Source organism: Gambusia affinis, linkage group LG18 (assembly GCF_019740435.1).
Source record: "Gambusia affinis linkage group LG18, SWU_Gaff_1.0, whole genome shotgun sequence".
NCBI classification, from domain to species: domain Eukaryota; kingdom Metazoa; phylum Chordata; class Actinopteri; order Cyprinodontiformes; family Poeciliidae; genus Gambusia; species Gambusia affinis.
Window position 1 is genome coordinate 23604071 of NC_057885.1, and position 17006 is coordinate 23621076.

Consider the following 17006-nt stretch of genomic DNA (forward strand, 5'->3'; position numbering starts at 1 on the left):
ATGAGAACATGAGTCAAAGGTCAAATATCCAACAACGCTCTTGTTTTAAGAGTTCTTCATGTTTTTACCATCAACCATCACCAAGTTAAAGGTCTCTAATTAACCCAGAGGATCAATCTTCTACCAGTAAACCTGCCTACTTTATGAACCCAACATCATTTTCTCATAATTAATTGTTTTCTTCTAATTAGATGATAAAATGTTCACAGTTTACCTGATGTTCAATTCAACAAAATTAATAGATTAAGAGATAAAAGGAAACGATTTCTTCAGTCGGAGATGTTCTATATTCTGCTGCCATCTAGTGGTCAAATATTGCTAGTTGAAAACTCCTTTTATACACTCAGGAACAGAGATTTTCACATAAAACACTGAAAATAATTAACTCCCATCTGCTCACCTGTTTATAGATTTCAACAGCTTGTGACAAACAGTTCATGTAGGCAACTAAAACTGCTCCTGAGCAGGAGTGGCTTCAATGGCTAAACAGAATCAGGCAGTGAAGAACACAAACAGACTGCAACAAGAACAAACCAGGACCAGAAGTCAACTCTATGAAGTCAATGATATGTAAGAAAATAACACCAAGCTCTCAAAACAACAATGGAAACTAAAAACATCAGATCCAACCAAATCTCTGCTTCTTCAGTTATTCATAGGTTCTGAAATGTTCTGAGTGCAGACCTGTTTTGTTCTGCATTTTTATGTTGACTCCTCTCCTTGTGCTGCCACCTTGGAGGGGTTTGAGTTCCCCAGTGAACCCAGGAGCTCTGCTGTCTGGGGCTCCATGCCCCTGGTAGGGTCACCAAGGCAGACAGGTCCTGGTGAGGGACCAGACAGAGCGCAGCCCGAAGAACCCTTTGATGGAAGAAAACTTTGGATTTGGTGTTTCCGGGCCCCGATGTGGCTCTCCGGGGCCCCACTCTGGAGCCAGGCCTGGAGGGGCCTGGAGGGGCTTGTTAAATAAAACACAAGCATATAAAAAACAAAACAAAAATAAAAAAAACAAAACCAAAACATTTTGTCATACTACCAGTCGCTGCTCTCCAGTACTTCACCAAGTGGAAGTAGAAAGAGTTGAGAGTTAAACTGGTCCAGCAGTGACTCTGTGATACTTCATGTCTTTCTGTGGTTTGTGAGGAAATAATTTATTCAAACTGCAGTTTGTCAAATATAAATACAAACTAAACCTGCCTGGTGCTGTTTGCTTGATCCCTACAGAACAAAGCATGAAGAGATTATTGTGACCTACTGGATCTAAACCAGTACACCAGTCTGTACTGGACAGTCACAAAGACCTAACAGAACCAGTACCGTCCAGTATCTTGTCTCAGAGTATCATTGGTGTTTTCATGATCTGAACCCAGACAAAAACTCTTCAGTCAGACCAATACTGTATCAATACAGTCAAATAATCAATACATTTACCTTTGGTGGGTTGTTTCAGTTTGCAAGTATTTTTATTTTTTGAAAGCTTGAATAAAATATTACTGATATTTGTAATTTACAGTTATTGAATTTATAAAACATGCTTGTTTAAACCACATGCTGTGGATCTCAGTAAGAATGACTCAGCAATTCAAAAACCCTCAGAAGGTGAAGAAACAACCTGACAGTTCTGAACTCAGTCTGATTTTTATCTCTGTTTTGTAACTTTAAACTTCCTTTTTAGCTGCTTTTCAAGAAAACTTAGTAAACAACTTTTAGAGTTTTATTATGTTTCTTCTTTCTTATTGTTTTTTATAGTAGAGTTGATGTTGGGACTGTTACCTATCAACAAGAAATCTATATTCTATATTTTAAACAAACATTTTAAATATAAATGTTTCTTTCAATATTCCTTAAGTATGTAAAGATATATTTATATTTATTTTAACATAAAGATCAGGGTTCCCTGACTTCCTTCCACAGTCCAAAATATGAATAGCAGGTCAATGAGCTACTTTACTTTACTCTGTCTCTAAGGATGGAAACGAAGAGGATCAGGGCCACCGAAAAAAATTAAATATAGCAATGTCCGGGTTTTGTCGTTTTTTGGGGGATCAATAAACATCCTTGAAATGACGGGAGCGATGCTTGGGGTACGGCAGCTTTTCTCCTCCTGGAGCTGCTGGTTCAGAGCGAAAGGCGGGATTATTGATCCAGGTGAGCAGATAGACTGAACACTGCGGGCGGCTGTGCTTTAGATGCGTAGCTTTCATCAAAATACCGGAAAATAAATTTCATATCAGCGTAACGTCTGTGTGACAAATGCAGGTGTCAAATCTTGTCGCTAACATGAACACAGACGCTATAAATGGCTGGGCAAGGTGAGAGTTCATCTATCAAACTGACTGAGGATGAAGAAAAGCTGGATTATAGACCTTGTTCTATTATAGCCCGGCAATTTGTGAGCCTACCTCTTTATTATTACACTGAATATAGCTTCAGATTTTTGTTTAACGTTTCTTCAAGTTAAACTTAGAAAGTGAGTTATTATTGTTACAAGTTAATTTTTTAGACTACAGAAAAGTGATTGTTAGGGAAGCTCAAATGTTAAAAATTGGACCGATATTTATATGCAATAGTAATACTGCTGTTATGTTAGTTTTACCAACGTTTTCTTTTTATATATTTATTTATCCAATTGCCCGATTAATCATAAGAATAATGGATAGATTACTTGATTACTAAAATATTTATTTTCAACAGCCTTACTGTCTCTATATGAGTTTATGTGCAATATGGAGTTTTCAAATGATTTCCGTTACTAAAGGACAAATCTATCCACACTAATGTGGGTCTCTGTGAAAACAGTAGTTGCTCCCTAAAGCTAATTACTGGTTGTGCTTCCTTTGTTGCCAGCAAAATGTTTCACACTGGGGATGGTGTGTTTGTGGTGATGTGCAGCATTTAGAGAATAAATCACTGATTACAATTGGAAATGAAGATTGGCAGCATGGAGCTGCACAGTGGTGCAGTTGGTAGAGCTGTTGCCTTGCAGCAAGAAGGTCCTGGGTTCGATTCCCGGCCCGGGGTCTTTCTGCATGGAGTTTGCATGTTCTCCCTGTGCATGGTGGGTTCTCTCCGGGTTCTCCGGCTTCCTCCCACAGTCCAAAAATTTTCTGAGTGTAGTTGTAATTCTCCATCGTATCTTTACGTCATTCCAGGTACCATTGAAACCGGAGCAACAGTTGGGATTGTTCTGGGTGTTTCTGGTTTTGTCGTCCTTGTTGCCGTCTTAATTCACTGCCTGAATAAATCAAAAAAAGATAAAACTCCCATTTCTGTTTCTAAACAGCTTATTATCACAAAAGAGATTATGACATTGCTTCATTCTGAAATTATTAAAGCATTATGCTCAAAACTAGGTTTCAGTTCTCTTGAGATTTTATCTTTATTTAAATTTAGCTGGAATATTTGGAAATATGAATTGTTCTGTTTGGTTGCTGCTTTGCACTCAAACTGGACTAATAAGAATATACCATCCATGATCTCTCATACAGATGGAGAACAAACAGGAAACAACCTGGAAATGACAACTTCACTAAAGTTGTCATTAAGCTACACTTAATGACAACTGAAGAGAAAGAGAAAGTACAACATGAGCAAGTCTGAAGGTTTAAATCGTCCTCAGCCCTCACTGATGGCAGAGAGGCAGTTTGGAAGCATGAGAGACATTTCTGACCTGCGTCAGTCAGGGAGGTCAATAACTACAAGTCCCAGAGAATTTTCACTCAAATATCTGTTCTCTTTATCAATATCTGTGTCAGATAAGATAATAAACCCACATTTTGCAAATCTCCCATCTGGATTCTGCCACTAGATCACCTCTTGTTTGTTTTGTTTATCACTGATAATGTCTTGACTAGAACAACTGGTAATAATTGTTTATAAACTAAAACATGATGGTGAGTGATCGTGTAAGCAGGTGTAACAAAAATAACTTTGACCCTGACTTTTAACTCCTCCCTGTTGCTCAGTTTCTAACTGTTACATGATGGTTTACAGTCATCTGGAATTACAGATTTAAAGTAAATACAATTAAAAAAACAAACAAAGAAGATGAAAGAACTAAAGGGACATAAAATAAACCTGCAAAAATAACAAGAAAGATAGTTACTCAGTTTCAGAGAGATATTTTAATTTTATCTGAATGAAGATGATAGTGAGGGGAAATGAAGGCAGATGATTTGACATTATGCTAATTTTTAAACAACTTTATTTGCAATACAGTATTTACAGTAGTAGTATAAAAATGCTGGTTTTTCTCCATATTTTACACTGTCAGCAGGTCTTGTGCCATCCATATTTATTTATGACACAAATACATTTTTACTCTCATTTACAGTTATATGCACACATGTTCAGTAATTTCTTCCTGCATTTTAGCTTTTGCATCATCGTTACATCAACTGTTCCCTATAAAGTAATTAGAGTTAAACTCGTTTAATCATAATAACTTTGGAACTTAAAACTGATTTCTAACAACAATAAAACTGTGAACACATGATGTCTTTTCTGAATGTTTGTATAAAATCAATAGATGACTTTCTGAATACAGTAGAGAAAATACCGCTAGAATCTAGAGTCAGTAGGTAAATACTTTTAAAAACATTTTCACATTAAAATAAACTGGACAAACTCAAGCCGAAACTGTTTGTGTTAATCTTTGACCTATGATGGGCTTTTGATCCAATTTCTGACTTGTGGGCATAAAATTAGGACAGCATCCTTTTTTCTGAGAAACAACTTGTACGTCGTTTCCACTAATCTAACCACAACTGACCTACTAAAGGACCAAAGACTAAATCAGGACATGAATGACAGTAAACTGTCAAAATAATATTTTTTTTTATCAACAAATTGTTTGTGGAGGAGGATAAGGCAACTTCAAAAACTATTTACTGACACAAACGTTTGGATTTATACCCAAATTATTTTGTTCATTTAATTAATGACATTTATGCATAATACAAACATTTTCTCTAACCCTAACTATAATAATCTTTACCAAAACGTCACTCACAACTTAAATATAAACCTAACCATTACAAACGGGTCAACCATGTTAGGATGAGGTTTGGTCCCCATAAGGCCCACTGGTCCTCAGAAGATCAGTTAATTTCACAGAAATGGTCCTAAACAGACAACTAAACAAGTACACACACACACACACACACGCCCACACACACACCGCCCACACACACACACACACACGCACACACATGCAGAGAAGTCCATCGAGAAAACACTCCCACCCTGAGCGAAGGCCGGACAAAAAGCTGATGACAGCGACTTTGCAGCCGAAACCACAAACACCTTTTTAAAGCAAACATGAGTGACATTTCCACTTCCTCTTCACAGTCCCCACTTATGCATCTAGAATCTGTTTCACAGTAAAACAAAACTCTAGATTTAAAAACAAAAACTTCCTCTCATGTTGAAATTTGCTCATAAAACAAATACATCTTCTTGAGCACCAAAGAAATCAGATTTTTTTTTCTGGTTGCTGGAAACATTTCTCTGAACCGATGTGGTCGGACCCACATCATCTTCTCTGAGGTCAGTGGCTTCTGGAGATTATTCACACAATCCTTTCCATGATAACATCAAGATTTTTCCTCTGGTCTGGAACTGTCTCAGTAGCTATAAAATAAAAAACTGATGGTGATTAGATCTACACACTTTATGTTTTCAGTTGTATAACTCTGCCTCAAAATAGTTTGTTTACTGTTTTGTTTGTAGGAATGTAGTGGATAAACAGAAAAATTAATATTTTAGAATATATCTGACGTCATTTAGCAACAACAAAAACCTGTTCAAGCTTTTTAAAGTAGCTTTTACATCATTTAATCTTAATTAATAATCCTCCTGTTCCTCATTATTCTATTAAGAAAAGCAAATAGTTGTAAAGTTTGCTCAATATGTGCAAAAATAATCAAAAACTCTTTTTCTTTAGCAACAAACTGAGAAGTTATCTTCAGTGATTCAGTGTTGTGGTCGCTGCCTTACACCTTTACAAATCAACCACTTCCTTCAATGTGAGCTAAAACAAAAATCACCACTATTACAAAACCAACCAGTGACATCACTACTATATACATACATATCTATAATTACCCTAGTTATCAATTACCTACAACAGCGCCTCCTGCTGTCTGGTTTCCTTAATCTGTTTGTCTACAGTTGTTAAATCGCTTGAAGATTTAAAACACAACAGAGAAGAAATTAGACCCAGAAGGTTCAAATGAAAATTATCACTGTGTGATTTGAGTTGTTCTGTTTAATGGCTACAATGTTTACATAAAAACTGTCCATTTTCTCTGTAAATTGATGTTAGTTGATTATATTTCAGTCTATTTTTTTTTCTAAAAGTTTCTGAGTTGAAAGAGTAGAAATGAGAAACCAAGACGTCCAGGACAGACACTTTACCTCTCCTCCTGTCTCTGTAGATGAGTCCCAGTAGGACGGTGGACACCAGGTAAGGAATTCCCACTATCAGGTGACACAACAGTCTGGAACCAGGAAATGAAACTGAGGCTGTGGGCAAAGCCGAAGATGTTGGTGACAGAGATGCTGTAGATAAAAAAACAATACTTTCTTTTTAAATTCGAGTGCTGGTGACTTCAGACAGCTCTGAAATGGAGGATCTGTTAAATCTGTCAAATACTGAAGGAACATGAAGGATTCTCCTCACTGAGCTGGACGTGTTGATTGTTTCCATCACTGAAAACTGTCAGCCAGCTGCCTTCTGATTCTCCAAGCCCTGCGGCGCTGCAGGTGTAGAGCCCCTCATCGGATTCAGAAGCGCTGAGAATGGTCATCTCTCCGGAGCAGTTGCTCCTGATGAGGCGGCCATCTTTGAAGAAGTTGTATTTGTGTTTGGCGGCGTTGGTCTCAGCTTTACAGTACAGAACCACATCAGCTCCTTCTGACACCGGCATGGCAGGACTCTCCAGAATCACTGCGCGATCTGTGGAGGAAAAAAGGGGTTTTTATATTTCCTCTATGCTTCAGATCCACTATGCAGTCACATTGGCTGATGTAGTTTTTAATTTAAAGCTACAGATTTAAATTAAAAAATGTAATCACATTTTTTTATTTGTAACAAATAAGAAGAAAACAAAACAACAAACAAGAAGAATCCTTACTTTAAAGTGGCAACTCTCAAGAAATAAGAGTTCGACTTAAAATAACTCAGTGTTGCAGCATTTCTTAAGTTTTCTGGAAGTTTGTTCTAGAGAAGTATAAAAACTGAATCCTGATTCTCCTTGTTTGGTTCTGGATGGATGGATGGATGGAGGGATGGATGGATGGATGGATGAATGGATGGATGGATGGATGGACAGATAGATGAGTTTTTCTACATCTTTCTGGAACATTAATCCTTTAGTTCTGGAAAATTAACCTGGTGAAAACATGAGGGGCTCCAATGTGGAACCTAGAGGAACCCCAGATCTTGGCCAGATCTACGTTTTATTTTTTTAATAATACTTTGTGGCTTCATTTTGACATTTCTGTAAGTTTCCACATTCGTTGCATTTTGTTCCGACCAAGTTTGCAGCTAACAAGAAACATGAAGTGAAAATGTTTAACAGCAACATCAGAAAGGTGAACTGTGTAAGAAAAAAAGAATAGTGATACTGTTGCTATGGAGATATTTTTGCATAATATACACAATGATAGATTAGTTTAATTCATGTGATGTGCAAAGTATCTCCACTGAGTTTTCAGTCATCTTTTCAATAAAGGCCAAATGATTGAAAACCTTTAAAAAACTCAGTTTGAATTGTTTTTAGCACGGAAAAGACAAAATAATCTTCTCTCTGTCAGAGGATCAAATCAGTCGCCATGTTGCAGAAGGTCATCAAAACCCAAACCAACCTGACATATTTTTAGGAGTGGAGTTAATTTATAAATATTAAGGATCAACCGTACCGGTTATGGTGATGTTGACCTCATTGCTTCGCCCCCCTGTGTCCGACTCGCACCAGTACACCCCGGTGTCCGTGGGGTAGGTGTTACCGATGGTGCAGCTGGACGCCGCGGAGGTGTAGCCCCAGCCGGAGTAGCATGGCCTGACCCCGCCGTCTGAAGTTCTCCTCTTCACCTTCCAGCCGGTGGAGTTGATCGGATCCTCGCAGCTCAGGGAGATGGAGTCGTACCGGAAGAACTGGGACCGGTCAGGGCTGACCTGAAGGCAGGCTGAGGGGGATCAGACGGTAATACATTCAGGGGAAAAATATTATTTTAGACACAATGACAATAATTTATCAAGGATGAAGTGGAATTTAAACTCACAATGTTGCATTAGGAACAAAAAAAAAAAAAGCAAAACACATTGAAGGTAAAACAAAATGAAGAAATCAACAAATAAAAAATGGTGGAGCAGAAAAATAACCGAGGAAGTTGCGCAGAAAGTCTGAAACTGCTCCAGAAAATCAACGCAAACATTGAGAGAAATAAAAAGTATCTGCTGGAAAATATTTACATACAGTCTGATCAGAAAAACAAGCAATCATTTTAGGACATAATGAGAGATTACGAACAGATGAAAGTAAAGGGGTTTTTACTCACTCAGCATCAGGCAGAACGGTGTTACCAGCATCCTGTCTGACTGTCGACTGACTGAATAACACGCTTTTCACTTCCTTTGTGAGAAGCAAAGATCCTGCAGAGGCTTCTGAAGGCTGTCAGATACACACATTTCCTTTCTGAAGATAAAGGTTCACAGGACAAACTGTGAGCAAATTATTCCAACTAGGAAAGGTTCTTTATGGAGCGTTAAATCCAACACAACACAAATGTTTGAAGACAAGGTGCCAGAGAACTAGATTTTATAGATTTTATAGATTTTATAGATTTTATAGATTTTATAGATTTTATAGATTTTATAGATTTTATAGATTTTCTCTGAGAGAAAGCAGCAGGCTGGGAGTTACTGTTTGCAACAAAGATTAAAACATCTTCATTGCCACTAATGACAGGAACAATTTTAAAGCGAAAGAAAAACTAACGAGGTTTAGAGGAAGTTTTGACTCTCGTTTCACATCTAGTTTCTCAGTCATGGCAGTGTGAGCCGGAGGCAGGTCAGCAGGCGTCCATCACAGTCGATCTGGACTTTGACTAGACTATCTTCTCATGCAGGCCTACAAATACCACACACAACACCAGATGCTGCACTGGATTTCATTCCAGTCATTTGAGTGTTAGCGTCTCGTTTTCAACAACAAAGATAGCCAGATGGAAAAACAGGAAGTTATTCCAGAGGCAGCCTCATCATGTTTGACATCCCCACCAAATGGGATGCAGAAATATTCAGATTCAAGATAGAAAAAGAGCTTCTCAAACTGTCTGAATGCACTGATGGTCTGAAGCTGTTTTTGTAGCTCTGCTTGCATGTAAGGAATGTTGTGCAGGTTTTGGTGTTGCATCCTGCTGGAAATCAGCTGTAACTTGTTTATCATGCTGATTATCTTGAACTTGTAGCTCTATGTTCAGCTGTTTCCTTCTTTAACTGAAAATGCAGTGAAAATATATTGACTTTTGAAATGCAACTTTATCCAAACTTTTATTTGATTTATTCTTGTTCATTTGCATTTGTGTGGAAACAAATACATGGGAGAAATCTGTAACTTAATAACACAAATACATAAAAAACATCAACAAACGGACACAAAGGATGTGTTCTTTGGACATGTACCAGCAGCATGGATTCACAAATCCATTAATAATACAGTACCACGATTAAATGAACATCAATAATTGAAAATAAACACTTTTAAAAAAATAGTGGTCAACTGAACAGTTTACCTGACGGGGGTTCATGTCCGTACTGCCAGCAGTCAGAGTCATTTTCTGAAAATATAATACCTCAAAAACTTTTAAGTTTTAAAGTACATTTTAAAGTAACAACGTGGAAAACCAGAACCAACCCTGTACATGGTACACAAGATAACATCATAACTCAATGCTAATCAAGGCTTCCTTTTTTTCTCAAGTTCATGTGTGACAAATGTCAGACTTTATTCTAAGTCACAATAATGTAAAGATAAATATAAAAATATAAATATGTAGCTACAATATGAACCATTTACAAAAAATAAATAGTCATCAGCTTCGTGTTTTAAAAATATCAAAATGGCTCAAGAGCAGCAAGTAATTCCTCCCTTGTATATAAATCCCTAAGAAAAAAAAAAGATAGTTTGTGATAGGTCGTAAAAATACAAGTCTCATGTTCGTAGCTTGTGACTACAGCATTTCTTCCAGAGATGTTAGTCTTTAAGGGCCGATATCGTCCATGTATTTCTGCCCTCTCATTTTACACACCTGAGTATTTTATTACAAGGCCTGTGAAGAACTGAGTGGGTAAGATTCAAACAGTTTACCAGAGGATATGCTGGAGCAGGGAACATCTCTACACTGACCCTTCATCACAGTCATCACTCTGAAGTGTTGCATGTTGGAAGAGCTGAAAACGTCCAGAGCCTGACGTAGAGCACATCATTAATATTATAACTAAAGAACAGAAAAATGCAGAAAATACATTGGTTTGAACTTCTCTCACTAGTTTGGAAAGCAGGCATTGATTTTTTACATTTTCAGCTGAGGATATATTTAGGTAGGAGTGACGGCTCTGTTAGATTTATAACATTCAACAGGATTTCTATGTATTGAACTTCAAAAAGCTAAAATGGCCTTTAATACAGTAGAGGTGCTGAAAGTCTGGTGTTCATTGGAAGTGACCACAACTTTGACTGTGCTTATTAAAACTGTAAACTTATTGAAGAAGTAAATGAAAATACATTTAATGCTTAATATCTGGGATTCATTTTGATACTTAAATTCTCTAAAAGGTTTGCTTTGCTCAGTAAGTAGTGCAGTTTTTTCTGTCTTCAACCTTCTGGAACCATTTCTGTAAAAATCAACACCTTCATATCGTTACATACAGCTGTCAGCTCTGACTATTGAACAGAATCATATTTTTTAATGGTTTTATGAATTCTGTTCAGAGAAAAATAATTAATTATGAGTTCATTCATGACTGAAGGTGTTTGTTTTCTTTAGGTTAAAAATGAAACCTTAGCTTATGTCAAGATAATTTGGAAACATTTTGTCAGATGTCTTGTAGCAAACATTGTTTTGATTTAATTTTTCTGGCACACAGAGATTTTTTATGCTTAATTTAGAGGTTGGGCCACAAATGTGGAAATGTATTTTTTTTTCTAACAGCTATCAGAAGAGCTTTATTCCTGATAAATTGAAGACATCTGCTCTGCTAGTGTTTCAATGTGGTGTGTTTGTTTGGTGTGGCTTTGACATTTCAAGCGTCTCTTTCAGGAAAATGAAGGAGATTTTTTAGGTTTTCTAGTAACTTGACTTGTTCAACAATTTCAGGTTAGGTTAGGGTTATATATGGTTCCTTTTTTTCGATCGTGCTGTTTAGTTTGTTGTCCTCCATGGTTTGGATGAAGAGGTCAGAGGAGTCACTGTCTTTGATTTGGTCCGATGTGGTGTCCGTCTGTTGTTGCGTCCGTCCCTCTGTGTGAAAACATTAAACATCAACAGTGTTTCATGGATGCTCAAGTTCTGATCAGTCATTACATGAGTAAAAAAAATTAGAATAGGTTTGTGTAGTTCCCATACATTTCTGATCTGATAAAATACATTTATGAACAAACTGCCTCTTTATGCCAGGCCCACTCGAAGGTTTTTTATACATTTTAAAAACCACTTAGAATCAATCATTATTCTTTGGGTTTTAATCAGAATGACTTCTGTCTTAATTGTGTTATTTATTACCAAAGTTTCTCCTTTTTACCTGTATTTTCTTCAATTCATTTATTAATTACACACTTTGGTCATCAGCTGCTGGTTTGGAGATCTGCTGTATCCATACTGCTGCATCTATACACTCACTGGCCACTTTATTAGGTACACCTTGCTGGTACCGGATTGGACTCATTTTGCCTTCAGAACTGCCTGAGTCGGGAAGTGCTGTGGTGGCGTAGAGGACAGCACGACCCACGTTTGGAGACCTTGAGTCCTCGACACGGCCGTCGCGGGTTCAATTCCCAGACTTGGCCGGCATTTGCAGCGTGTCTTCCCCCTTTCCTATCAGCCTGCTGTCATATAAGGGACAGTAGAGCCACAAAAGACCCCCTGGTGGGGGCAGAGATTCAAGGAGGGACTGGAAACATTCCTCAGAGAGTCTGGTCCATATTGACCTGATAGCAACATGCAGCTGCTGCATCCATGATGTGATTCTGATGTTCCACCACATCCCAAAGGTTTCTGTTGGTTCTGGTGACTGTGGAGGCCAGTCGAGTTCAGTGACCTCATTGTTCAAGAAACCAGTGTGAGATGATTGGTGCTTCATGACATGGAGTGTTATCCTGATGGAAGGAGCCATCAGAAGATGGTTCACTGTGGTCACACAGGGATGGACATTCAGCAGCGACACTCAGGTAGGTTGTGGCTTTGACACGATGCTCAGTTGGTGCTAATGGGTCCAAAGTACCAGGAAAGTATCCCCCCACCATAACATCACCACCACAGTCTGAACTGTTGGTACCAGACAGGATGGATTCATGTTTCTTCTTGTTGACGTCAAACTCTGGTCTTTCCATCTGAATGTTGCAGCAGAAATCCAGACTCAGACCTGGCAACATCTTTCCAATCTTCTGTTGTCCAGTTTTGGTGAGTCTGTGTGAATTGTAGCCTCAGTTTCCTGTTCTTAGCTGACAGGAGGGTCACCTGCTGTGGTCATCTGCTGCTGTAGCTCAGCCGCCTCAAGGTTTGACATGTGGTGGGATCAGAGATGCTCTTCTGCAGACCTCGGTTGTATCGAGTTACTGTTGTCGTTCTATCAGCTCCATCCAGTCTGGTCATTCTCCTCTGACCTCTGACCTCAACAAGGCATTCATGCCCACAGAACTGAGGCTCACTGGATATTTTCTCTCTTTTCGGACCATTTTCTGTAAACTCTAGAGATGGTTGCATGAAATCCCCAGCAGATCAATAGTTTCTGAAAGACTCAGACCAGCCCGTCTGGAACCAACAACCATGCCACGTTCCCCGTTGTGATGCTCGGTTTGAACTGCAGCGGATCGTCTTGACCTTTTCTACATGCATAAATGCATTGAGTTGCTGCCATGTGATTGGCTGATTCGACATTTGCATTAATGAGCAGTTGGACAGGCGTACCTAATAAAGTGGCCGGTGAGTGTGTAAATATAATTTATACATTACATTTATAAATACAATATATAAATGATGTATTGGAGCTGGTCTGCCATGTTGTTCCACTCATAGATTTGTATTTTTTAATGTGATTTAAAATGACAACTTACCAGAACTGCAGCATTTCTTGATGAACTGATACAAACTGAAACCCATCAGGCAAACTATCAATGTTGCTGCTACTGAGAGGCCAATGACTGCACTGTGGGATTCCTTCCAGATTCCTGCAGTGAAATATATGTTAAGATATCAGCCCTTAATATACTCAACATTTATATCTTAAAGAGTTTGTATTTTCCCCTTTTTTCTGTGGTGAAGTAACTAGTTATACTAGTTATAGTGCATTTTTTTCAAGGGTCACAAATCCGACATCGAGTTCTGAAAAGCAGGTCTGTTATCTGTTGGCTGTAAGATCATAATGTTTTTTATTTCTAGCACGGGGTTCTAATTAGGCCAAGCCAACTAAAAGCCGTTGAGCTGATTTTACACAAAAATTAAGAGAATAAACAAGAACAAATTTAATCCATTTTTAAAGTAGGGATTCACTGATCCACCATTTTCACTTCTGAGGTTTAGCATCAGCTGATATCGATCTGATATAGAAAAAACTGCTGACCTGACTTAAAATGTTTCTTTATTGTAAAACAGACAACAACATACTACATTACAGGTTTACTTGGTAACTCTGCACCAATACACCAATGGCTTCACAATCATAGTCAAACATGTAAAAACAACTTGAATTTGTCCAGTCAGTGCAACGAGTGAGTTTAACAGCCAATGTAACACAAATAATAAAGAAACTAAAACTGATAAAACCAATAAGTTGACCATCTTGGTCAACTACATACAAAATAATCTTCAACAAACCTTTGAAATGGTTCAGAAAGTGCAATTAGGAATTCTAAATATAATGTAAAATAAATAACAAACCATTATGTCACTCAGAGTACAAAGCATAGAAATAGACTGAATAGATCCGCTGAGGCCACATTGTCACTGATTCTGCATCTAGAATGTTTTTCCAATTCCGGATCGATGCAGATATTATTATCAGATCATGCATCTCTAGCTTAAAGCACATTTTATTAAGCTGCCATCATTCTGCATCATGTAAATGAAATAAATTATTACCTAACATAGAAAAATCCTTTAAACAATAATTTAAAATTAAATCTATCAGAGATTTGTACCTGGAAGGAGTATTTCTGCCACCTTGCTGTGATTCCTCTCTGTCTGCTCGACTCTGCACACCAACCTGTAATGAATTATATAATGTGTTATTGGTATTATATCGTTGATATATTTGTAGTAAAACTTAAAGTAGCCAAGAAGATCTTAGAGACATTTAATGAACCAACCAATAGTTTAATTGCTGAAGTGAAATAATGCTGGTCTAATAATAATGTAAAAATCTTTCATTCTGGAAACCAGTGAGACGTCTATAACTGGTGGAGCATCAGCTCCCTCTAGTGGTTGGCATAAAAAAGATCCTCACCCTCCAAAACACCTGAATTTATCCGTCAGTTTGTTCAAACACCATCAGAAACATGAAGAGACTGTAAAGGTAACTCACCTGCTTACTGGTTTTAGCAGTTTGACATTTTGCTTCGTGTTGTAACATCCTCTGGGATCTTGTTCTTGTTTTGCCAGTTCGTCAGTGAGTCTTTTTCCTTCATCATCCAGGATCGTCACGAGTGGCGCTGGCTTCCAGCAGAGGGCTTCACACTCAACGCTCACTTCTCCACCGTCAGCAGAAACCACAGAAAACCTCGGATCAGACAACGAATCTGTGGAGACAGAGATCAGAGACCATCACCACCGGCGCCGTGAAGAGAGTTTAAACCTAAATATTCACCAACTCAAAGAAAATGTTTCCTCTGTTATTGCTGATGGATTTTTAGCCAACGTTTGCTTTTTATAGGTGAGGTGTGTGAACAGATTGGAGGCAGTGAAGTGTGGGTCTTTAATCCCGGAAATTAAAAATAAAGCTCAGAGCAGTAAAAATTTGGAGGATTTTCAGACTGTGAGGTTGGAAGATGTTCCTGCCAGCTTGGGCCACAACCTGAACATGTGCAGATGAAACGCCTCCCAAAGTCAAAATGATTTCATTCTTTATGCTAAACTAATACACACACCATGCAGTTCTGACTGGGTCCTTTCTTCCCTCCAGTTGAATGCACAGGTTTCTATTTGAGCTAATTTGTGCTCAGCACCTTTCACAGAATCAACTCCTCACTTAGCAACTTATTCATGGAAATAAAAGTTGCTGCAACATTTGATTTAAACAGCATGACTACAAGCTAGAAGGAAGTGAAATTAAAAACATGCAGAGTTTCTTCTTTCACAATTTTTATTTTTGTATTTCACCAAGGTTTCCAGCCCATGACAAGAAAATATTTTCATTACAATGTTTGGTGCAGAGTGAAACTTCAACGTCAGGACTCGGTGGTATCTGTGTGGTGATAAAGGTTTAGGGAGCTGTCTGTTAGTTGTGAGTTTAATGTCCTAAACATTTATATCAGTCAGCTCACACACCAGCAGATCGATCAACAGCTTCGTCTCCAGACCATCAGACCTGCTAACACTCACAGACATAATCAAACACAAACAGGTTCCCAACACACCGGCCTCCTCTCACAACTTTAAATATATGCAATTTCTACAACCATCACACATTTAAAACTGTTTGTTAAAACATATTTTTAATAGATTTTGTCAACGGTTTACATTTTATACCATTATAATATGTTGTCTCTGTAACAGCTTGTGTTGTTTTTTTTATTATTGTGACATTTTTAATTTTGTGTTGCATGGACTGAGCACTCATACTTTTGTTGTTGTTATAACAATAAAGAATAACGTCTTCTCTTTTCTTCGGTTCTCTTCTTCAAAGACACGAGGCATTGTGGTTTAAGCAAAAATATATAATAATATCAAGAATATGTTAGTCAATGAGGCTCTGTTTCAAATTTTAATGAAAAAGACTATTTCAAATTACTAAATTATGGAATCAACAAAATTAAGGCAATATTAAAGCTGCACTAAATGTGAACATAAAGCTAAGGTTCTCACTTCTTTAAGAAATGAAGATAACTTTACTTGGTAAAGTAGTAGCGTTAGTAAGTGTAACCATATATTTTCTGCATTGTGCTGGGATAAGTGAATAATTTGTTGTGATTCATTAGATTTATTAGATTTATTAGATTTATTTCTCGGTTTAATCCGGCAAGAAAACGAAAAGAAAAACAACCAATGTTATGGCCGATCCACTCCTAGTCCCACACAGAGCTAAAGTATAGAAAATAACTATATTGTTCAAATGTGAAAAGCATATTATTAGAACAATCAATTCTTGATTGATATAGCTCTATTCACATTTTGTTTTTGTGACAACTCTTCGCTTCCATTGTAAGGATTTGTTTTTGTCTCTGTGTGAAAGTTGGGTTTTTGTGAGTCGTTTTCAGTTTGAGTCTCGGTGTTGTCCTGTCTACCCCGTGATTGTTCCCAGCTGTGTCTGGTTCCCTGATTATCCTCTGTGTATTTAATGCCACCAGTGTTCCATGTTCTCTGTTGGGTCCTTGTCATATCCGTCTGGTTACGTCTGTTACTTCTGTCCATTTGAGTTTCCAGTTGCTACCAGTTTTTTTTTTTTGTTCTGTATTCATCATTAAACCATCGTTTCTTAATTTTCTACCTGGGTCCTCAGTGTTTGCCTCACCACCTCACATGACATCCATACAAACTAAAATAGAGCAACGGATCAAATTTCAGAAAACCCC

At 37.7% G+C, this 17006-nt stretch overlaps 2 protein-coding genes across 2 annotated transcripts; both read right to left on the reverse strand.

Moving 5' to 3' along the window:
• Positions 1–4184: 4184 nt before the first annotated feature.
• Positions 4185–8646, reverse strand: LOC122821046 (Fc receptor-like protein 5). The gene is made up of 5 exons (XM_044098881.1): positions 8560–8646; positions 7921–8187; positions 6680–6955; positions 6415–6558; positions 4185–5628 (listed from the first exon to the last, which is right to left on the reverse strand). The coding sequence occupies exons 1-5, from the start codon at positions 8588–8590 to the stop codon at positions 5567–5569; spliced, it is 780 nt and encodes a 259-aa protein (XP_043954816.1). The 5' UTR covers positions 8591–8646; the 3' UTR covers positions 4185–5566.
• A 966-nt stretch (positions 8647–9612) lies between these two features.
• On the reverse strand, positions 9613–16812 carry LOC122820712. The gene is made up of 5 exons (XM_044098282.1): positions 16719–16812; positions 14801–15014; positions 14418–14482; positions 13335–13448; positions 9613–11523 (listed from the first exon to the last, which is right to left on the reverse strand). Exons 1-5 carry the CDS (start codon positions 16810–16812, stop codon positions 11381–11383), a joined length of 630 nt encoding a protein of 209 aa, XP_043954217.1. The 3' UTR covers positions 9613–11380.
• Positions 16813–17006: the final 194 nt, after the last annotated feature.

What these genes read in the sequence shown, in the direction of transcription:
- LOC122821046 (XM_044098881.1), bottom strand. Translation starts at nt 8,590, where the DNA reads ATGCTGGTAACACCGTTCTGCCTGATGCTGA. An exon ending in GGTCAACATCACCATAACCG is followed by an intron (nt 6,956 to 7,920) that starts GTACGGTTGATC and finishes TTTCCTCCACAG; the next exon opens with ATCGCGCAGTGATTCTGGAG. An exon ending in CAATCAACACGTCCAGCTCA is followed by an intron (nt 6,559 to 6,679) that starts GTGAGGAGAATC and finishes TTTTATCTACAG; the next exon opens with CATCTCTGTCACCAACATCT.
- LOC122820712 (XM_044098282.1), bottom strand. Translation starts at nt 16,812, where the DNA reads ATGACAAGGACCCAACAGAGAACATGGAACACTGGTGGCATTAAATAC. An exon ending in CAGCTGGGAACAATCACGGG is followed by an intron (nt 15,015 to 16,718) that starts GTAGACAGGACA and finishes CTGTCTCCACAG; the next exon opens with ATTCGTTGTCTGATCCGAGG. An exon ending in GGCAGAAATACTCCTTCCAG is followed by an intron (nt 13,449 to 14,417) that starts GTACAAATCTCT and finishes ATTTCACTGCAG; the next exon opens with GAATCTGGAAGGAATCCCAC.